Source organism: Apiospora phragmitis (genome assembly GCF_038363925.1).
Source record: "Apiospora phragmitis strain CBS 135458 chromosome Unknown utg000003l:1.0-2676785.0:1.0-2680665.0, whole genome shotgun sequence".
In the NCBI taxonomy this organism is placed as follows: domain Eukaryota; kingdom Fungi; phylum Ascomycota; class Sordariomycetes; order Amphisphaeriales; family Apiosporaceae; genus Apiospora; species Apiospora phragmitis.
In genome coordinates, this window is record NW_027117401.1 from 622,522 (window position 1) to 644,996 (window position 22,475).

General features: G+C 43.9%; 7 protein-coding genes across 7 annotated transcripts; 4 read left to right on the forward strand and 3 right to left on the reverse strand.

The window, feature by feature from the left end:
- Window positions 1–5,556: 5,556 nt before the first annotated feature.
- On the reverse strand, window positions 5,557–6,948 carry PG994_002603 (uncharacterized protein; the record flags this gene model as incomplete). The annotated part of the gene is made up of 1 exon (XM_066854012.1): window positions 5,557–6,948. One exon carries the CDS (start codon window positions 6,946–6,948, stop codon window positions 5,557–5,559), a length of 1,392 nt encoding a protein of 463 aa, XP_066719867.1.
- A 2,128-nt stretch (window positions 6,949–9,076) lies between these two features.
- PG994_002604 (uncharacterized protein) lies at window positions 9,077–9,442 on the forward strand (the record flags this gene model as incomplete). The annotated part of the gene is made up of 1 exon (XM_066854013.1): window positions 9,077–9,442. The coding sequence occupies one exon, from the start codon at window positions 9,077–9,079 to the stop codon at window positions 9,440–9,442; it is 366 nt and encodes a 121-aa protein (XP_066719868.1).
- A 440-nt stretch (window positions 9,443–9,882) lies between these two features.
- PG994_002605 (nad dependent epimerase dehydratase) lies at window positions 9,883–10,865 on the forward strand (the record flags this gene model as incomplete). The annotated part of the gene is made up of 3 exons (XM_066854014.1): window positions 9,883–10,042; window positions 10,127–10,489; window positions 10,600–10,865. The coding sequence occupies 3 exons, from the start codon at window positions 9,883–9,885 to the stop codon at window positions 10,863–10,865; spliced, it is 789 nt and encodes a 262-aa protein (XP_066719869.1).
- Window positions 10,866–11,012: 147 nt separating this feature from the next.
- On the reverse strand, window positions 11,013–13,110 carry PG994_002606 (uncharacterized protein; the record flags this gene model as incomplete). Its single annotated transcript, XM_066854015.1, has 7 exons — window positions 11,013–11,240; window positions 11,320–11,424; window positions 11,507–11,528; window positions 11,602–11,975; window positions 12,041–12,551; window positions 12,635–12,792; window positions 12,889–13,110. The coding sequence occupies 7 exons, from the start codon at window positions 13,108–13,110 to the stop codon at window positions 11,013–11,015; spliced, it is 1,620 nt and encodes a 539-aa protein (XP_066719870.1).
- Window positions 13,111–14,640: 1,530 nt separating this feature from the next.
- On the forward strand, window positions 14,641–15,692 carry PG994_002607 (uncharacterized protein; the record flags this gene model as incomplete). The annotated part of the gene is made up of 2 exons (XM_066854016.1): window positions 14,641–14,975; window positions 15,023–15,692. The coding sequence occupies 2 exons, from the start codon at window positions 14,641–14,643 to the stop codon at window positions 15,690–15,692; spliced, it is 1,005 nt and encodes a 334-aa protein (XP_066719871.1).
- Window positions 15,693–15,751: 59 nt separating this feature from the next.
- On the forward strand, window positions 15,752–16,123 carry PG994_002608 (uncharacterized protein; the record flags this gene model as incomplete). Its single annotated transcript, XM_066854017.1, has 1 exon — window positions 15,752–16,123. The coding sequence occupies one exon, from the start codon at window positions 15,752–15,754 to the stop codon at window positions 16,121–16,123; it is 372 nt and encodes a 123-aa protein (XP_066719872.1).
- A 341-nt stretch (window positions 16,124–16,464) lies between these two features.
- Window positions 16,465–17,589, reverse strand: PG994_002609 (uncharacterized protein; the record flags this gene model as incomplete). Its single annotated transcript, XM_066854018.1, has 3 exons — window positions 16,465–16,838; window positions 16,979–17,273; window positions 17,353–17,589. 3 exons carry the CDS (start codon window positions 17,587–17,589, stop codon window positions 16,465–16,467), a joined length of 906 nt encoding a protein of 301 aa, XP_066719873.1.
- Window positions 17,590–22,475: the final 4,886 nt, after the last annotated feature.

Below are 22,475 nucleotides of genomic sequence, written 5' to 3' on the forward strand. Positions count from 1 at the left end.
CACCTTAAACGGCCCGAAAGCTTTTCGAATAACTTAAATTAAGCCGTACTACCGGGAAGAGGCTAGAGAACCGTATAACGAGCCGTATATATAACTAGATCTAAAATAACTGGTAAATACCCTAGATATTAAACCGATAGCCGAGGAAATTACGGTAGCTCTCGTATAACGTAGCCGGGAACGACTTAGAAAATATCCACTCCGGAATGTTCTAACCGCCGTATTTCTTACCTAAAAAAAATAAAAGAATTACGACTTAATAATTAAGCTCTAATAAAACGGCGTTATTACCTCGTTTAAATATCTATTTTAAAAGTTTAACGCGAAGGAAATTAATAATCTCGCCGCATAAAAAGTTTTCGAACTTATTCGATTCGACCCGGTAAATATACTACCCGGAAAATCTTTAAAACACGGCTTATATAAGAAATTAAAAGAAAAACTATAAAGCTATATAAAAAGTTTAAGCTCGTAATATAAGGTTATAAAAATATTAAAAAGGAGGCTATTTTAACTTAGTTATTAGTAATTTAAAAGATAAAATAAAAACTTTTACTAGCCTTTAAACCGACCTTAATCTAATACTTTAACGTATAAAATAAGCTACGCGATATTATATAAGCATATATTTAATCGTATAATAAATTAAACCGACTAATTTATACACGTTTATCGGCAAAGCTAAAAACTTAATATCTCGAAGAGACGCTATTTTAAATCGTATTACATCTATACGAACTAATAAAATCGAGACTTTACTAATTTAAAACGTATTATAATCACTACGTATAAAATCTAAAAATAATAGTTTTAACATATAACGCCTACTTATTATTTATTACGAATAAACCGGATATTTTCGGCTTTATAATAATATAAACTAACGATACGTTTAGCTTCGCTATAGCCCCTTTTTCTTAAAAAAAAGAAAAAAGCTAATAAAGTAACGATTTTATATAAAGCCGAAAAGCATCTTAACCGAAAACACGCTAATAAAATTTAACGGAAATAAAATTCGACTAAAATCGTATAATATTCTTTTCGAATAAAAAGGATAAGCTAAATAATTAAAGCTTATTAATTCGAAGGTTATTAATAAAAACTAGTACTATATCTCTTAACGAGTAAGAAAAGTATACTTAATATTTATTTATTAATTAAAAATAACGTGTAACCTATTTATTATCGTTTAAATATAAACCTTAAAAAATAAGAATATTAAGAGCTTAAACGAACGTATTAATTAAAAAATTTAAAACTCGATACGCGGCTTAAAATATAACGTTAGAGACCCACCTTTAAGCCCCCCCTTACTTCGAGCCCCTTGTTAACTAGTTCGCTTAAATTAACCCCTTTAATTTAACACCGTCTTTTTAGCTCGTCCTTACTGTAATAATTATATAAGAACTAGCTTTATTACTATTACTATTACTCTCTTTATTAGGATTATTTTTAGCTTTATTAATAACTAGTTACGTGCGTTATATATCTTTAATTTTTATAAACTTCGAATTCGAGCTTAAATTAACCTTCTTTTATTTCTTTAGCCTCATAGCCTTTAATTAAGCCTAGAGTGCTTTAACTTGCCTCTATAGAATAGTAACCTATACTTTCTTTTTATCGAATACTTTTTAAACTTTCTAGAATAATTAGCGTTATATAGTTATATACTCTTTTAATAAGTTAATAAGTCGTACTTATTTTCTAAACTCTTTCGATTTTCTTAAAATCGATTAAATAATATCCGAACCCTAAGTAGTATTCCGGGGCGTATAGAAGGCTTTATTAAACTCGTTAGGCCTTGTCTTAATAGGATCGGCCGTCGTATAGCTAGTGTTTTTGAGTAGATGCGAGCTTAATAGTGGTTTTGCTATGCTTACTGGCTAAAGACCGGCTACCCTTTAGCTACTTCGGATATTCTAGCCCGAGAGTGTTTCCGAACGTGCTTTTTAACAGCATTAAAGGAAATATCGCTTACTGATTACCGTCGAGTTTATTAATTAGTTTAAATTCTTGAGTACTTTTCGATATGCCGATTTAAGAGCGCTGAAGACGGTTAAATCGAGAGGCTATAAAACATGGGTTATATAAGGGGGTAAAAAAAGAAGGCGAATACGATAGCGGAAATATAAATATATAAAATCGGTCGTTTTATAGCTTCCGTAGCTATTTATAACGAGTAGCCGGTATTTCGAAAGGTCTTTCGAGGCGGTATTCGAGATAAAGATTTTTTTCGAGCTATTCGATAACCGTCTTATCTATTATTTATCTATTCTCCGTTACGGTAAACTACTAGCCTTTAAAAAGATTTAAATTAAAAAGAAATTATTATTATTAAACGGTTTTACCCTTAAAAATAACTAATAGAGGTAATATATGCCTTTAAGTAGATACGTATTTAATAAAAGAGGTTTAAGCTTTTAAACTAGGCTATTTTTTTTAAATAAACCGGTTTTTAATACTTTTAAGTATTAAACCGTTCGATTCGATACCTTTTAAAACCCTTACTTCGTTTATATTATAACGATTAGCCGGTTTAACTTCTTAAATCTCGGGTTATTTAAGCCGCTAAAACTATAACCGAATTACTTTAATAAAAGCTCTATTAATACGCTTTAAATCGATAAATCGGGCTCTCTAGGCCTTTATAGTAGGATTTCTATGTAAAAAGGCTTGCAGCTACTTTTTACCGAGTGGTTCGGGGTCCTTTTAAGCTCGGAGGATACGTTCGGCGAATTCTTTTACTTAAACGTGCGTTAGAGGAAGCCCTAAAGCCTGCTAAGCGATAATTCATAACGACAAGTACTTCTCTTAGTTAAGACTAAGCCTTTATAGATCTACTATACTTTCTAATCGAGAGTATTAACATTTAAGCCGGTTTTAAAGCGTTAACCTAAGAATACCGTATTCTTAAGCGGCTTATTTAATTAGAGTACTATTTACGATATAATTTAAAGGTTTTTAAAGCTTTTTTTTAAAGTATTAGTTTATAATTAAATAGTAATACTTTATAAATAAAATCTAAAAGAGAACGATAAGGAATTAATAAATGAGTTACAAAATTTTAAAGGGGGTGAAAAATTAAGTGGCTGGTTAACAGGGGGCCTAAAGGTGGGTCTCTAACGTTATCCCGCTTAACCTTTATTATATAAAAATATATATTTTTATTAATAACTCGGTTATAAATAATAAAGATTTAACTTTTTAATTTAAATACTTAATCTTATTATATTAAGAGATAAATTATATAAAAAACTAGTTCGAAATATAAAATAATATTATTTATTAAAGCTCGACGAAATATAAAAGAGTTACACGAAGTATATTAATTAACGAACTATATAGCATAACTTTAAATATAGATAACAGTATTATATTAAATAATACGCTTAAAAAAATTATATAAACCTTGGAATTCTAAAATATATTAATAACCTTTTATATAAATTTAAAATTTCTTTATAAATATTTAATTAAGCTAGGTATAATAAATAAAAAGAGGCTTATAATCGATATTATATCTTTTTAAAAGTCGTACGAAAAAAAGAAAATCTTATAAATCTATTATATTAAAAAAAATAACCCGGTAAACGCCCTTACTAAAGTATCCTTAAATAAAGCCGTTAAGTAAATAGTTTTAATAAATAGCCTTACCGTACGTATAAAAACGTAAATCGAAAAACTAGATTTATATATCCTTAATAAGGTATAACGTATCGCGATATACGATAACACCCCTATTATTATTATTACTTTTAAACTATTCTTTTTAATTTATAACGAGAAATAATATACGTTAATATATAATAACTTCCCTTATTACCGTTATTATTATCGAATAATTAAAAAAATTAATTAAATAAACCTATTACTTAATAAAATTAATATTAAAAAGGTATAGCATTACTTATACGGCTTAAGTAGGCACCGAATACCGAATTAGCGTAACCTATCCGTACGAAACCCTCGGGAAGGGAAGGCCCGTATTTAAAAAAGGGAATAAATTAATTTTATTACTAAAATAAAAAACTACTAATATTAAAATAATTAAAATTAAAACTATTTATACTACTTTAAAAAAGGTGCTACGTACCTACGCGTAAGAACCCCTTTTTTATTTTAGTAAAAGGGGTATACGATACCCCTTGTAGCTCGTATTAAAGATAGATATAAATAATAAAATATAACGATATAACCTCGATTAAACCTGGAACTAGTACGTACGTATAAAAGCTTATTTAATATATAAACCTTTATTTATTATTAAAACGTGCGTATTTAAAAAAGATTAATCTATTTATTAAAGTGTTAATAAATTATATAATAAAGATATAGTTTTTAATCGCTTTTAAAGTCGCGTATTTTACTATTTTTATAAAACTTAATATTAAATTTAAATTAAACACATTTAATTTAATATTTTATTAACTAAACGAAATAATTAGTAAATTAAATATATATATTTAAACGCTTACACTTACTTTATTATATTTAAAAACGATTAATACTTATAACTTTTAACTATTATTTAATTTTTAATATACGATTAAATACTTGTTTTTATCAAAAATAAAGGTTTATTTATTAAAAAAGTTTTTTAATATTAATTTAAAATATTATAAATTAGATAACGAAAGTATAAGTTAAATAAGTTTTAAAATAACCTTAATGTATAATTAAATATATATTTTAAAAGAGGTTAATTTAATTATTTTAAAGTGTTAAAGAGTTTAAAAATCGCGAGTTTAACTTAAAAAAGCCCTTATTATTAAAAGTTTTAAAAATATATAAAATATATATAATAAGTAGATAAAAAAAGCGTTTAACGATTAATAAATATAAAAATAAAGATTTATTAAAATAAAATACGATTAATAAAAAGCGGTATAATATTTATAATAAAATAAATTATAATATACGAATATATAAAAAAAATTGAGTAACGAATTAAATAACGAGTAATTTTATTTAATTTAAAATATTATAATTAAATAATTATGTATAAAAATATTAAGATATAATAAAAATAAACTATTTAATAATAAATTATATTAAACATATTTATATATTACTTTAGTTTTATATTAATTAATTATAAAATAAATAAATAAATAAGCATTAATATAAGGGTAGGATACGAGTAATAAGTTAAGTACTAAGCTTCACAGCAGTTTAAAAGGGATAACCTAAATTACTGGTGTCCCCGTAAAGTTGGGGAGGGGCTCGGCTCGCTTAAAAAGGTGGAAATGTTCAATAGACACACATCTCCAGGAACATCCATCAACACGCTCAAGTCAGTGAGTGCAGCGCTTCAATTGGTTCAATGTTTAATGGAAATGGCTATGGACGCCAATTGGAGATGCAGATCTCCAGGTTCAATATCTAGGTCATGAGCAGTCATAGCGTACGATTGACTTTGACTTGAAAGTGCACAAGGTTGCTTTCTCATTCTCGTTCATCATGTGGTATCCCCATTTTGAACGCCACAAAACCCTTCCATCTTCATCGCAACAAAAGAAGAAAGAAGATAACCAACGGCCAGGCATCATCATCTGCTCATTGATATCCGGCCGCCAGCGATGCCGCGATCAACTCGGCCCCGCGAAATGTCCGCCGCTTGACCTCGCTCAAGATGCTGTCCACCGACTTCCGGCCCGCCAGCAGTTCCCTCGCTAATTCATCGAGTTCCTCCTCTGATCTGGCGGCATACGACTGCGCCGCCCCGTCTCTCCGGGGCTTGAAACTGATGATGTTGGGCTCGGAGGACTGGCCGCCCGGGGGTGGTCGGGAACACGCCATGCAGCCAGACGTCGACGTCGGCCCGGCCAGTGACGCGCACCTGCAGAGGGCGGTGTTGCTGCTGTTGTTGCCGTTGACATTCTGGGCCGTTGCCGCCAGCTGCATCATCTCGATGAACTCGGCCTTGCTCCTCTCGAAGTCATCGACACGCCACTGCCGGAGCTCTTCGGGCGCGGGTATCTTTTTCTTCTTCTTCTTGTCCTTCTTCCGATTTTCCCGGCTCTGCTGCAAACCATCATTTTTTTTGTCCTCTTCATAGACTCTCTCGTCGTCATCGTCGGTGATGGACGGGCGCCACTCGTGGCTGTGGTCGAGGTCCTCGCCCTGCCGCAGCTCCTCGTACAGAAGAGAGCCGACGCTGTCGCTGAGCACGGGCGCGTTGAACAGGCGGCGGCACTGCCGCACCCCGCTCGCCACGTCCTCCTCGTTGCCGATCATCTTGATCTCCTCGAGCGTCTTAGCCGTCCGAATCGCGACGTGGTCGCGGTGCTCGGCGAAGTGCACCCGCAGGAAGTCCGCCAGGAAGTCGCGGCCCTCCTGGACCGAGAAGCGCCGGCGGAACTCGTGCTCGTGCTGCAGCTCCTCGAGCTTTTGCTGAGGTGGTATTTGCTGTAGCTGTTGTTCTTGTTGTTGGTGTTGTTGCTGCTGCTGTGTCATTATTGTTGGAACTCTGGCGATGGCTGTCAATGCCGGCGTCGATGAAGGTCGCTGGATCCGCGAGTACTCGGCCATCGTGGCCGGGTTGCTGTGCTGCCGCCGTGTGTACCGCGTTAGCCGCTGCAAGTCCTTCTTGATCTCCTTGGCCTGCTTCTTGAACTCCTCCGAGTCGGCCTCGAGGGTGGGGTCCGGCCCCAACAGCGATATTCGGATGTCGGTCGCGACCCTGGTGTACTGTGGCTCCTGTAGCTCTTGCACGGGCGACGTGGGCGGGCTCCAGAAGCCGTCGTCCCCGGGTGGGGTGTTGACCGGCTTGGGGGTCTGCAGGGGGCTCTGCGAGGTTGCTGCTCGTTTGCGTCGAGAAGAGGTTTTGGGCTCATCTCGGATCGGGGTGGTTGAAGTAGGGGTGGACCTCGGAGGCACCACAATGCTCTCGAGCTGCGAGATCCGGCTCACGTGGGCCAGCCTCTGATGGTTGGAAAGCATCGACATCTTGAAGAAGGGCGATCAAGGAGGTGAGAACCATCCAAAAGGCTGATTTTGGGAATAGTGGCTTTTGGCTTGTCTTGGGGGATGTAAGAAACAAGAAGAGATGAAGTCAGTAGGGCCAGGGTTTGGTGAATGACTTCCGGGCCTCGGGAAGAAGCGAAGTCTCGCTTAGGAAGTCGTAGTTTGAGGGTTGTTTCTTGCTCTTCGGCCAGTACCCCAGTGTTCTCTAAACTTTAGTTGCGAGGCGGTTGAGCTTGTGGCTTGAGATTTTCAAGCACGTCGAGAAAAATATAGGATACAGAACTGACCATATGTGTCATGCCAGGACTAGCTGGACAAATCATTCCGCTTTCCATGTGAACCTCTCCTTACTTATAGTTTTTACATTGCTACTTCATACCATGATCCTGTACCACGAGATGATTCTACTGCCATAGCGTTCTCATGATCGCTTTTCTTTCTTGGCGGTCAAAACCCACGCACCGCTACATGCAGCTCTGAGACTTGGTTGGCTTTCACCTCCTCCAAGGACAAGTAGGCCCCAGGCAATTCGAGGTAGATTAAGTCTCACTTTTGAAAGAATAACTATGTGTGCGCACACACTAATCAACTTCATTTCTCACCGGCCCTAATCTACTCACTCACCACCCCCTTGCCTCCCACCATCTTCTCGGCTTACTAATTAGCTCAAAGGGTTGCAAGGTCGCCCTCTTTTTGTTCTTTCCGCCGGCTAATGGCGGTCCGGTAAACCCTCTCTCACCTCCAAGTCACGAGCCCGCCTTGGGCAGCTTAAGTGCGACCGCCGGCCCTGGTTTCGCTACACCGCCCACTCGCTACACCAGCCAACCACAGCAAGGCATTACCCGGCTGGTGGACTACTGCGGACGACGTAGAGCCCATGGCATTTAGTGAGAAAAACGAAGATTAGTTGGTTTAGGCAGCCAAATTGATAGTCCAGATTTCTCTTATCCGCGCAAAGACCCTTTTAGCAAACAGTCTACCTGGGGTCACTGGAAAACGATGGGATGGTAATTAGAGCTGGCAGAAACAACAGGGATGTACACGATCTGCGTGAAAGAGAATCGAAATTGAAAGTTGATCTGACCGAAATAGGTAGGGACAAAAGTGAAAAATTAAAATATACAAAATCGAGACCGCCTCTAGGATTCTCGGTCGTGAATATTCTAGCTTGGCCTTGACCGTACTGTACGTATGTCCAAAAAGTGAAACCCTTTGGTGTATCGCTATTGTTGACATGACACCCGAGTCTTTGGTGGCTCGCCCGATCCCCGCCGTTTCCTCTACTAGCACCGCCGTGGCGGTGTCTGTATCATTGTACGTGTATGTAGAGAGATAGAGATGAGGGTAAGGTGAGAGGTGATTAGTGCATAGGAGAAAATTGTCCTTCTGTGATACTAATCACATCTTGGAAGAGAAAGGTCGCTTTCGGCCGAGGCCAAGTCGATCGCTCGTCAGCACTCTGTTGGGGCGGCTTCAAGCCAGGGGAATATCGCTAGGGCTGAATACTCATTAATACTCCACGCCCTTCCCCCTTTCGGCTGAACTAGAGCAGCGGCTCCAGAACCCGGTTTGGCCGAGCTGGGACGCGGCGAAAGAGTGAGACGGCAATGGCGACGCCACGTTCTAATCATAGTATGCAGGGTTATCCCGTAGCAGCCTAATCCATGTCTCTCGGCATTAATTCTTTTCGAGTTTCAATGGCCTAAATTCATTTGATGGACAAGTATGAGTGACGAAGCGTGAATGGGCGAAGACATCCGGAAAATCGCTGTTGGGAGAACCAGCGACACGGCAAGCTTAATCCCGTACGTATTCTGCTTCCCTTGTATCGGCCTTGCTCAATTTCAGCATCATCCATGTATTTTCCGTCCCCAGTTGAATCACGTCTGCATCATCACTTCCAAGACCATTAGGTCCCAATATATCCACCCACCTCTCAACATAAAGAACACGGTTCCGACCTCGGGTACCACCTTCGCCGAACGCGACGAATGGCAGGGGCTCGTTTAGCAAGCCCGATGACTTGACCGAAGGCAAATTGCTATCTGGCGAAGACCATGTGATTTCACCTGTATATACAGACGATGATTGCGTGCCCGGACTGGCTAGTATGAAGTCAAAGGCTGTTGCCAAATTGGACAAACCGAAGCAGCTTGGCCCTTTCGCTTCGATACTTGGTATAGTAGCAGTCGACTTAGAGGCTTGGGAACCCGCCACGGTCGGATACCCATCGTTGATACTGACTGGTCCAGCTTCCGACACACCCGTAGAGCCCGAGGATACTGGCCTGACTGAGCCGCGTTATGTCATTCAACAAAAACTCAACGCTAGATCTGGAGGTCCTAGCAACTTTGTCCAGGGCAAACACAGCCAGAGCAAGTTTTCGATAACATCTGGACCTTTCAGCAGTCTTCCCAGGCTTGCCATTGCCAACTTCCATAGTGGATACGCCGGTGTCGTTCATGGTACATCTTGACACTTTCTTGATCTACCATGAGCCCTTTCTTCATGGATGACGTTATAAGGACCTTCCAGTCGCGATTAAGATCGGATTATAAGCCTTGGGCTTTCGATGATATCGTACTGCGTCGAATCATACCTGGAAGGTTACAGAGGTCCAATGCAATCTTCTCTTGCCAAGCACGTTGTGTTGCAATCAGCTCACTATATGGTTAGCTCCGTTTCTCAATTGGTTCCTACTCCTGCGGCACAGTTCACAACTATGCCCGAAATAGTACGTCATGCCCGGTTTTATTGGTAGAGCACCATACCGGAAGCGTGGAATGCTCCTGTATGATCTCTCGACTCGACGGCTGGTAGTGGGTATCTTCGAGCTATGGCGTTTCCACCGACCTTTTTAGTTCGCAATTCCCCAATCGCTCTTCGGTTCAAGACAGACGCACACACAGAAATAAAATGGGCGGTATACCATCAAAGCCCGACTACTCCAAGAGCCTGCAGGTCATAGGGGCCGGCTTCCCCCGAACGGGCACGACATCCATGCAGCTGGCTCTGGAGAGGCTACTGCACGGCCCGGTCGCCCACGGCGGATCGCACATGGTATCCAACGGGAAAGGTACAGCGCCCACACCCCTACACACACCTAGACATTGCATAACCAGTTACTGACGTGGACGACTACTCCTTACGCAACAACCAGACTTCGGCAGCAAATGGGGCGAAGCCTGCCTAGCCCGCCGCGCCGGCGACCGCGCGCGCACCCTGAAACTGGTGCGCGCGGGCATCCGCGGCTTCGTCGGGTGCACCGACGTGCCGTGCCTGTGGTTCCTCGAGGAGCTGCTGGAGCTGCACCCGGGCGTCAAGGTGGTGCTCGTGACGCGCGAACCGGCCCGGTGGCACCCGAGTCTCAAGGGCGTCTTCGGCCACATCGAGGGCTGGTGGCTGCCGCTCGCGGTGTGCATCCACCCGGGGCTGCGGTGGATGCCCGTCATGGTTTCCGAGTTTGCGCGGCAGATTCGGCGGTTGATGGGGGAGGGGTATGATCATCATACGTTTGGTCCGGGTAAGTTGGAGACTTTTTCTTGTTGGTAATGTTATTGTTACGGTTGTTGTATGAACTCGCTCAACTGTTGATGGGTTTGCGTGCTGACTCTACCCCATTCACAAAATCAGAGTTCTTGCCGGCTTACCAAAATTGGGTCAGGTCCGTGGTCCCCAAGGAGCAACTGCTGGTCATGTCCTTGAAGGAGGGCTGGGAGCCCCTGTGCAACTTCTTGGACAAGCCGGTTCCGGACGAGCCCTTCCCGAGAGTCAACGATGCCGCGGCTGCCGATGCAACGGCTGCAAAAGCGTTCGGGATGCTCGGGCTGATGTGGCTGGGCATTTTCTCCATGATGGGCGCTGGGATCTACGCCAGCTTGAATTTGTGGCGACGCTGAGGTGGATTAAAGGAAACAATCTCCTAGTGTGGTATAGGATTGAAATCGTTTACAAATCAGTTATTTTGAGTGCTTTATATGTATGATGGTATACTGTTGGGTAGACGTTCCATTTTTGACGCCTTTTCGACGTGGCAACTCCGCCACTCAGTGAGCGAATCTGAAGTCAAGCCTTTTATTGCCCTCGTCCTTGGTGGTGTTCAAGTAATGGTCCTTTTCATCTCGTGACATGGTAGACCATAGCTTCTCCTTGCTCTTGTTCCTCAATATGTAGAAGAACTTCATACCCACTGCCCATACAATGTTAAAGGATATGAGACCCAAGAGCACCTTGTTGCCTGTGCGGTAGAGCGGACGGTCCTGGTCTCGATAGATCTGTAGGCCTCGTTGGTAAGTATCGGGTAAAAGACGAAAAGCGAGGTGCACGAGTAGGAGAAGAAGAGGGCGGACTCACATTTGACCCTATAATATTTCCGGCTTGGACGCATATATTGTAGATGGCGCTCCCAATTGTTCGCGTACGCACGGTGCCTGCGTTGCGTGACGTAAGAGCGACCAGCTGATGCAGAGTTAACGTGTGCGTCTCATATGGAAATTCCCGGCACAGAAAGACAGAAAGATGGTGCTGGTGCTCAACTTACGATAGCGTGTGTATAAGGGTGACTTTACAATTCTAGTGTCAACAGAGATATCCACGTTATAGGCAGTAGGAGGTTCACCAGTAGGGAAAACCTACCCAATCATGAGTATACTCAAAGTATACCAAGACCACGGACTCGCCGTCGCCGGCAAGACCTCGAGCGCAATGCACATGGGCAGGAACCAGATCTGCGTGACGAGGACGCAGAAGAAACGGTTGTCGATGCGCTCTGAGACCCACGTCCAGAAGACGACCTGGAGCAGGAAGAGGAAGTACGCGGGCACGGTCAGCAGGTTGGTCTGGAACGTGTCGAAACCCAGCGTCTTGAGGTTGATGGTCAGGTAGGCCGTGATGGGGGTCGACGGGATGTTCCAGACCAGCCCGTAGATGTAGATGGGCCAGAGGTCGTAGTCGGTCAGGGCCTCCCAGAGCAGCTTCAGGGTCAGGCCTTGGCGGTTGTGCATTCCACCCTGATTGATTGTTGGTGTTAGTGGGGATTAATCCGGCGATATCAGGCCGTAAACAAAGAACGTACCTTTCCTGGATCATCTCGAAGAACGCGATTCACCATGATCTTCTCCTCTCGCTCGGAGAACCAACCATCCTTGCCCCTGAACCAGCTAGCCGTCTCGGTCGGCGACGGCGGCAGATAGAACCACGACAGGATCCCGATGAGCGCCGTCAGCCCGCCCTCGAGCGCGAACAGCCAGCGCCAGCCGGCCCAGCCGGTGACGCCGCGCAGTCGCAGGATGCCGTACGCGAGAAACGCCGAGAAGATGTTGGTGGAGATGTAAGCGGCCCAGAAAAAGCTGAGGCGCAGGGGCAGCTCGCGCGACTTGTAAAAGTAGCTCAGATACAAAATCACGTCCGGGATGAAGCCGCCCTCGATCAGGCCCAGCAGGGCCCGCATCGCGTAGAAGGAGGCCTCGCTGGTCAGGCGGCTCTGACAGCACGCGACGATGCTCCACGAGGTCATCTGGATGGGGATCCAGACGTTGGGGCCGAGCCTTTTGGAGATCATCTGGGACGGCAGCTCTGCGCACAGACTATGTTTGTGCGTGTGTGACGTTAAGGAATGGCATCTACATATCTAATAGAGAGGTTGGGAGGCAGGCAATTAGGTACTTACAAGTAGAGGTAGAAGATGGTCATGCCGGTGTTGTACTGGTTGGTTGAAAGCCCCAGATCGTTCAACATACCGTCCGATAAAGCTTGCTGTATATTGCCTCGATCCAACTGAAGCGCGAAGAACATGATGCAGGCCCAAGTGCAGATCTTGTAGTCAAGCTGTGACGGTGTTAGGGAACCGGGTCAAAGGGGCGATAGTTTACCCCCAGAAGACCAAAGCAGTGGCGAAGGAGATAAAGGCACTGGGCAGCATACCTTTCTGACCAACCGTTTCTCTTCTTCTGGTGACCATGTCTCTTTCGGATCGTAGCGGTGATAGCCCTCATACTCGGGTATGGGCTCGTAGAATCGGATATCGCCTCCTCCGGCGAAAGCATCGGCGTTTCCCAGGCGTAACGAAAGAGGCGTCTTGTCGCTGGCAGAATCTGTTCCTCGGTTTGAGGCCACGCTCAGCGGGGCTTTTTGATCGTCTGCCATCGCGGTGCAAAGAATTCGTCGTGGATAAGAGTCGGTCGCACAAAAGGGGGTTACTGCCGTATTCATCCGACTGACCAGAGAGAAGCATTCTGAGAGAAACGTCAGGCCGTTGTTGAGTGATGTTTGGCTTCGTGTTCTTATATGTCGTCATTCTTTCCTGGCGTGATACATCAAAACCCGGCTGCTCATGCAGCATGGCGTCAAGGATTGTCTTGTTTTTCGCGCAGAAGCGTGGGAGAGTCACACTAAAAACAACCGAGGTCAGGGGTCTATCCCCATTGCATCTCTCTTATCTTGACGAGTATGCACGTTCTATTAAACAAGAATACCGAGCGCCCCCTGGACCCGAAGATGTGGACCAAAACCATGATGATGCCATCCGGCGAAGACACCTCGGCCAATTGGGCCCCAGCGACACCATTGATAGTAAGGCCAATTCAGCATAAGGCGCATTATCCAGGCAGATTCCGTGATTATCGTCCCCAGAGTTATCCTTGTCCGTATTTTTGGGCTGTTGCAACCCACTTGGTATGCGTGACCCCCGCTATCTGAGCAGCGTCAGTATGGTGCAATATCACGTCAAAAGCTCGCCAGCCCATAGGCGTGCAGTATCACCAGAGGTCCGGGATCTCTTCCACAACAGCACACTGAGCACGGCTCTTGTAGGCCGCTACGATGGAATTTGCAACCACTATTTAGAAGTTTGTATATGTGCCTCATGTATAAAAGAAGAAAACAAAGATCCGAGACAGGTTAGCCCAATCGTGTTGAGATCCGACGCTGTAAGCGCCAATAACGCCATAGTCTTGGCAGAGTTACATGTCGGGCCGCGGCCGGGTCTTCCACGCCAAGTCAGCCTATAATACAATCGCGTGAATAAGCGCCGCTCCTAACGTGCTCCTGATGTTTCAGGCCTCTCTTCTACACATATGGCTGCAAATGCCAGAGATGCTATAAGTACAGCCCCTTTACAGAATCCTTCGTGTCAGCCACAGATCGAATTGGCAAATGGAAGGTGCAGTCTTCGAGCCGAGCAAAGAACCCGACAGCTGAGGCCCCTCTTGAAGGATTTCACTAATGCGTAAAACAACGGCACTAGTATCTGGTATGCAGCCTGATATCCATACCAGGAGCGATTTCAGTTTTCCATCTTCCAATCCATGTTCGTCAGATAAGCGCGGTGGCGGTATCAAAACATTCCGGTCAGAGACGGTTGGCTCCAGGGTAGGCAAGATTCAAAGTACCGATGTTCATAAGCTTTTATCACGGGCATTTGCTTCTTCCAAACCTCCAGCCGGGCCTTGCATTTGGGTCATCGTAGGCCATAGCAGCGACCAGAGACCAGCTACAATTAAGCACCACAGCCTGCTGCTCGCTCGTTTCATAAATAAGACTGCATTCTCATAATGGTCATCTTGTGAGTTGTGTCTGAAATTTCCCATGTTGTAGACATTTTAATGCGTTGCGTGTGCGTCGCCATGCCTTGTCCATAATTCACAGAAGCCCCACGAACGAAAACCTGGCGGTGAGATGTCGCGAAACACTGGCCAGTTCTGGAGCACTCTGGAAGTGTACCAAAAGCCTGAATCTTCACAGGAGAAGATAGTCAGGCCGGACGCCACCGAGAAGATCACCTGCAACTCGTACGCTAGCCGTACCGAGGGGCCGCGCGAACTTAGCGATCACAGGGCGTCGAAAATCAGCAGTGATGCAGAGGGACAGCGCTCGAAATTGGACCAGAGACGATGCGGACTATCACCTCGAGTGTTCTGGGTTATGGTGATCGGCATCAACATCCTGCTGACGGCTGTGGTCGCCAGGGGTATAGCTGGCGGGCTTCTCGGTCGCCGCGGCCAGTCTGAGAGGTCATCATCTCATAAGGGCTCGGACTCTCCCGAAGAGCGTTCGGCAGGGTCGTCCTTGGCCATGCAACTGCGTCGCGACTCAGCGCGCTCAACTGGATCGGATCCTCAGAGGCCCGGTGCTTCCGGTGCACGGCGCTTTTCTACCAGAAGAGTGGGTTGTTGCTCATGAGCCGCACGGTCGGCGATGACTGGGTCGAAGAGATCGTTCGGCTGAACACCCCGGAAACCCAGGATCTCAGCGTGAAGAACGGGACACCACTTGCGTCCGTTGTCATATCCACCCGATCAGGGTGGGAGGGAAATAATACCGAAAGCGGCATCACTCTGTTCTACCTCGACTCGAACAACCACATTCGTGACTTGGTTGCCTGGCCCACCAACGTCAGCCTTTGGAGCCAAGGCCAGTTCTGGGACTCCAACGTGACCGCCGGCGACAACTCCAACCTCGCGGTCCTCGGGCTTGACTGTTCGCCCTGTTCGAACCGCACGCTTCTGGTATTTCAGCGAGACGGCGGCGACCTGTATTCTATAGCTGGGGACGACATAAAAGTCAAGCATCGAATTGTTGGGGCTAACCTCGGGACACCATTGGCGATGTTCCCGGCCACCGTATCAAATATGTCAGCTGGTATAGCACAAAGCCAGATGCACTTGTTCTACCACCGCGACGGGCAGATCGACGAGTTCCTATTCAATAACGAGACCAAGCTTGGCTGACACAGCGATAGGTTATTCCGGTCCCTATTTACATTGAAAGGAAATAATATAATCAAATCATGGACAGGGGCGGTGAACCTGATCGAGCACATCCCGACATCCGAACGGGCTCCCATCCGAACGGCTGCCCCTCTTACATGAACTCCCGGGGGCTCGTCATGGCGCTGCGGGACGGGGGCAACATCACCGTGAGCTACTTGCCTTCGGCCGGCGACTGGAACGAGGGCGGGAAGACGTCGAACCTGTTCGCCATGTTCACGAACGGAGGCGGCAATGTCACGACCGATAAGCCCGAAATAGACTTGGCGCCCATCGCGTTGAGCCAGGACTTTCATCTGTACATGACGGCCAAGGGCGGCTCGCGGATTCTGGAGTATGAGTGGTCGGGCACCAAGCCGGACTCTTTTTGGTTTACGAAAGTGGTTCTATAATGTTCGAGAAAGAGGCCACAGCATGCGTGACATGGAACGGTAAACGTAATTCTGAATCTCGATGAAGTTATGATTAAGACAAATGTGGGCTTCTAGAAGACTGATGAAATGGATTCTGGTAATGATTATGAGTAATTATGAAAACAGATATTAAAAAAAGATTAGGGTTACATTCTGACCAATTTACCATGACGCTTAATGATTTCCCGAGATAGTCCATCCACACCCGTCACAATCCCCACGAAGAGAGAGCCAGTAGCAAAACTCTCATTTCCTCGTTCTTTCAACAACGACCTGTTCTATCTGCGGCGCCTTGCCAACAGCACGCCCGTTGCCATCTCTTATGGCCGGACCCGACCTCGACGACTGCGCAGCAGGGTTGGTGAAGCCGGACTGTGCCTGGAGACCCCCGGCCTGGAGTAATTCGAATGCTCTTCTGGAATGGGGGGCTCTGCTGGCTTCAGGGCGGCCGTGGTGCGTCCCCACACCGTCCCGACCACATTGGGCGACGTCGCTATTGGGCTGAGCCCCTTGAAGACGGAATCGAACTGGGCCGTCTTGGGCTCCAGCTTCTGTATGTCCGCCGGCAACTGGTTTCGTCCCTTGATCAAGGTGATGCGCTCGGCGACTTGCTTGTTGGCAACAAACTGTCCCATAAAAAGGGGCATAGCCTTCGTCGTGCCCACATGCCAACATGAGATGCTTACACTGAATGCTATCGATGAAAAAGCTGATATTCTCTGTGGTTTAGTAACAAATAGTTAGTGTTGCTTGAACAAGACGCTGGAGGGCATTGCTAGGAACTTTAATGATGAAGCAAAAGCGGAAATGAAAAAAAAGGCCAGGAAAACTCACCGCGCATCTTGGAATCCGCGCGCTCCTTGCCGGAGCCCACGTCAACAAAGTCGAACAGCGGTTGGCGGATGTTGAAGCCGTTGGCGAACGCCCTCAAATGGCCCACGTCGCACGGCGTGCCTCCGCGCCGCAGTGTTTCCCCGAGGCCCGTCATGTTGGCAAACGCCCGGACGACGATGTTGACCTCGGATGGGAACCCGAGCGTCTCTTTCACGTGGCTCTGCACCGCCGCCAGCAGCGCATCGGCCGCTTCGACGCCGCCTTTCTCGCCCTTCTTGATCAAGTCCTCGTCGAACTAGATGGAGGGAAAACAGGTCATCGTTTCGTCAGCCTGTCTATCATTGGAGTACTTGCTCGGTACACGCCGCACTTACCACATAGACGTCTGCGTCCGCATCGATCAACACGGCAGCGAAGGGTCGTTTTTCCTGTTGCGCCTCCCATTCTTTCTTCTCCTGCTGCAAGAGCCGTCGGGTCTGGCTTTCGCTTTCCAGATCAAGCTTCGACTGATGCAGTTCCAGTTTGGTAGAATCAAGCCTGGTCAAAAGCTCCTGTTCTCGAGCCACGTCATTAGCGCTGATAATAAATCGGGAAAAAAACAGAGGATCCATTATTAGAGATGCATGAGCCTTGCCTCCATCAGCTTCATCCCCGATCAACTTCTCCGGTGAGATCGGTTTGGATGTTGGCATACCGCCCGCGAAACACTTCAAGCTCGGTCTCCATCGCAAGACAACGGAGAACTACCAGATAGCTAACAGAAATTATCGTACTGGGTTCTGTGTCAAAATGAAGGTATGAAGTGCTTAGATTACTTGCTACTGCTACAACTACTGTGAGGTGAGGGGGAAGGCATCCTATTTATGCTTCTCCGAGCCTTGAACGCGTGTACTGTACGTCCACGAGCCCTTGGGACGTCGTCGATCAACACGTCGAAGTGTTTCTCGGAAAGCGAAAAGGAAGGAAGGGAGTAGGATTAGGCAGAAATCATAGAAGACTTGGGTAGCCAACATCAGGCTGGAGCAGTTGCATCGCATCACGTTCCTCTATTGGCGAGGATCCATTGCCAATGAAAAGCGAGGCAGAATGTATTATGTAACCATGGATGGGTGGGGAGAGCCGATGATCACTGGTCAGAATCGCGTCCAATGCATGTCGGTAATTCTAACAGCGGGGCTTGACATGAACGATCTTCACCTTTCCATCTGCGTTGAGTCATGTCAGGTCGCCATATTGCCCAATCTACTAGATTATACCTTCCGACAGCGATATCATCCTGAGCGACACTGGTTGTTTGCCACCGGACAGTCAGAACTGCTTCGGCTTGCCACAATCTGGGCGTTGATGTTTTTGGGCGCGGAGATCGGCTAAGGATCGAAATCTATGGAAACGAGGAGTGCCAGCGGTGCGCTTATGAGAGTCGCCTTGGATGCAAGATCATTCGCGACGGGATTATGAGCATGGTAACCTCTCTGGAGGTATTCCCACATGCAAGGCTCGCTTTTATGAGAAAGGCGCGACAGCCCGGGCTATGAGACACGAGGAGATGTGCTCGTTGTCGAGACGCCAAGCGAAACGTTGGGGCGTTGAGGCGAATGGGCTTTCAATCTGGTTCTCTATACCCTTCCCGGTATCATTCTGGAACGCTATCCCAGATCGGCCCGAGCCTTTCCTAGACTGCAATAATAGCAAAAGTACTGCCATTGGAGTCCGGATCAAAATTTAGAGAAGCATGGGTATGAACTGGGTAAGCTTGACAATTGGAACTACCCACTGGCCCAGAAAGCGGAGCTGGAGAGCTGTACATCTTTGATGATCGGGATGTCTTGGAAGGAGTTGCTTCTCGAACGAGTCCGTGAGGCGCCTTCCAGAGGAGGGCTGGCACGTGTGCGATACTTTGACACTGCTTTTCTACTTAATGTACTGTATGCAGAGCCGCATTACACGCCCACAATCTTTCAATTAGTGTCGTCCAATGTCTAAGTTTGCCCGATCAGATGGGCCCCGGATCGGCCCCACACCGCGCAGAGGTTGTCCAGTCGGCCCGGCATCGGCCGCAACGCGTAACGACATTCTACATAAGACCTTTTGCAGAGGTCATAATTCGTCAAAACACGATGACGCCCGATAACCGCCACAGATTGCGAATCCCCGATATGCTTCCCACTGGTCCGCAGCCATACGTCAAATATTTATCGGTCTGATTGGTAAGCCTCCAGATCCAGTTCGCCGTGGTGTCGTTAACCGGCGCAATTAACCACTGGACAAATAATTCAGAGGAATACTGCGGCCCAGACGACCGAGACGGCCGAGAGGAATTAGGGCCAACAACGCCTCAACTTCCACGCTGGCAAAGACTTGACAGCAGTGGTTGGACTGCGGGCATGGACGTTGGTTACATGGCGTATAATCACAGTGCAGAAGTCGATCTGAATGAACATGAAAGATGCGGGAAGCGCCAGCGGGCATCAAGGTGACACTAAATAGACAAATTATCAAAGCCGCAGTGCCGGTACATTGCTAAAGGATTGAGAGTAGAAAAATTATAACAATAAGCTATTGGGCAACGTCAATAGGACACCGATGCCAATGCATCAACAATCTCGGTGTGGGTATAGACTCCGCGTATTTACGCTATCCGCACCCCCAGGGAGAGATAAGATGATTCCAATCAAACGAGTATTTTATTTAATTGCTTGTTATGGTTGTTCCGCTACGTGACCTGTTTTGCGGCCAAATTGGAGTCATCATTTGGGCCAGCAACCGCCGCTGCTGGGTTTATGTCAGGGTTGCACCTGACAAGGGTTTGATACCCGGCTGCAGAGCGCCGAGGTCGCCGCTAGGTATATAAGTCTAGTGGTCCTCCTAGATAGTTAGAGGGCTAGAGTTCAGTAAATGTATACACCTACCCCTACGGGTATTTTTTCACTCTATCTTATAAGATTTTGACACGTTGAACTCTTTTTCTTCCCAAAGGCGATAGACCGTCGAGATGCCTAAAAGAGGAGCGACCGCAGCTATACGCCGTAGCGGCTCGGTATCGACATAATACTTAGAAAAGAAGAGCAGGCCTCCTTAAACACCTAACTAAAGTAGGCTAACCGCGAGCTAGAGGCTATTAATAAATAGATCCGCCTTAACGAAGTTCGTAATCGGATCTAGTAATAATAAAGCGACCTAGCAGCTTTAAAGCAACCTCCTCGAGAAGCTATTACCTCGGCTGGTTAAAGTATTACGACTAAACCGGTTTTAATATTATTACGAGAGAGCGGATACTTAAAGGGTTTTAAAATCTTAAAGCTTATAATTAAAAATAGTTTTTACCCAACTCCTTCGGATATAATACTATTTTTATACGAATACGAGGGGTATTTCGACCTTAGCCGAAGCGACCTCGTTATAAATAAAAATCGAATCCTTATCGTATAATAAAAGTTAAATATAATAAATAAAAAGCGATAGTTTAATTACTTTTAATATATTAATTAAAGCTTAATTAATAATATTAATTAGTTTAAATTTATTAATTAATTAAAAAATACTTTACCGAATAAAAATACCCGCGATCTCGTAATATTTTTAAAACTCGTAAAAACCCGTTAAGCTAAAAACGAAATAATTTAAAGTTTTATAAACCGTATTAAAAAGTTTAAAAAAAAGCTTTTAAAATTATTATTTAATAAAACGCGTATTAATAATTTAGTACGAAATATTAAACCTTAATTGAAATATTAAATTATATTTTAAACATTACGGATTTAAATAAAAAACGAGTTCGTATCGAATTATTAATTAATTAAAGAAGTACTTAATATTTTATATCGTAAGCCAGTTAACGGTGCTACGGTCACCTTGTATAACGGCGACTTTAAAAACTAATAATAATATTATATAATAATAATACGAATAATTTAATTAAAAATTAATATAAAATCTTAAAAACACCGTTTTAGTCTCGAAACGCTTTTATAATACTCTTAATCTCAAATTTAGAGTTAGATTTAATTATAACGGCTTCTAACGCCGATAATAAAGGAGTAATAATTTAAAGTTCCGATATAACGCTATTTATTTCCCTTTTAATTACTATAGTATCTCGTATACGCGTAAACTTTTAATTAGGGTTAAGTATTACTCTTTTCCTTTTTTTATTTCTTTCTTTTTTTAAATTACTTTTTAAACTGATTTCTCGTGCTCTAATTAGCCGATCTAGCCGTTCAAAGTATCTAAACTCTTTTAGAGCTTCCGGAATAAAACCCGGCGCGTCGCGCTATTAAAAATAATATTATTATTATTAAGCGTATCCGCTAACTCTTTAATCTAGCGGCTGGTCGTAAATATTAATAACGCTATAGAGGAGAATTATTTATTAAAAACGTTAGGGGGAGGCTTAAATAGTTTTGCTTTTGCTTAGTCTTTTATTCTCCGGTTCCGGTTATTAAGGAGCTTATTAATATTACGAGGGAATATATTAATTACGGCTTAGCCGCTAATTATTATATACGGTTAAAAAATAAACCTTTTAATTAATTCGTAATATTAAAGGAAGTCCTTCTTATTTATATTTATATTATTAAACACTATATAGTGTAGGGTTATTTTTTAATAATAAGTATTCTTTAGTATATTAAAAGGATTAAGATTTAAAGGTTATAATAAGTGCGACGAGTGTGCCGGAAAAGAAGAGAAGTTATATTTTATGCTTTAAATACGTTATAATAAAGTTTTCGTTTATATAGTTAATATAATTATTTAAGATAATAAACCGTTATTAATCTTCGTTTTTAAGCTTTATATAAAAAATAAAAACCTTATTTAATTATATTAAAGTTAGCTCCTTATTAGTTTAGCTTTTAAAGGATGCCGTAAAGACTTAATCCTTTATAGTATCTATTAGCGAGTCCTCCTTTTTCTAAAAACTATTACTATTGAACTTATTAACCTTTAAATATAATAAAAAGAGGTAAAGCTCGGCTTAAAACGTTATTATATTTAATCGTAGAAGCTTATTTTCGGTTAAAAGAGTTTATAACTAATATTCTTTTTATTTTAATAAGTTTAATAATTATTATATTCGTTTTATAATCGAGTTAATTACTAATCTTGTTAATATTAAATCGAAACTTTAAAGGGATCGATTTTAGAATAAGATTATTAAGCCGCTTGAAAAACTCGATAATTTTTTTTACGGAAATTACGTTAAGCTTTAGGAAATCTATCCTTTTAAAAAAAGTAGTACCGATAGATGGATAGCGAGTAATAAATCTTTTAACCTAGTTCTTACCGAGTATTATATTAATCCCGTTAGTTTGAAAAATCCGTTAGGCGAATATCCGGAAGATAATATACGCCGGTGAGCAGCTTAGATTATATTATAGAAGGTATTAAGTCACGATCTAAGACTTTTCCGCTATTATTAAGGCCTGGAAAGACTTATTCTATTATTTTATAGTTTTGCGGCCGTGAATCCGAGCCTTTAGAGTTATTTTAGGGATAT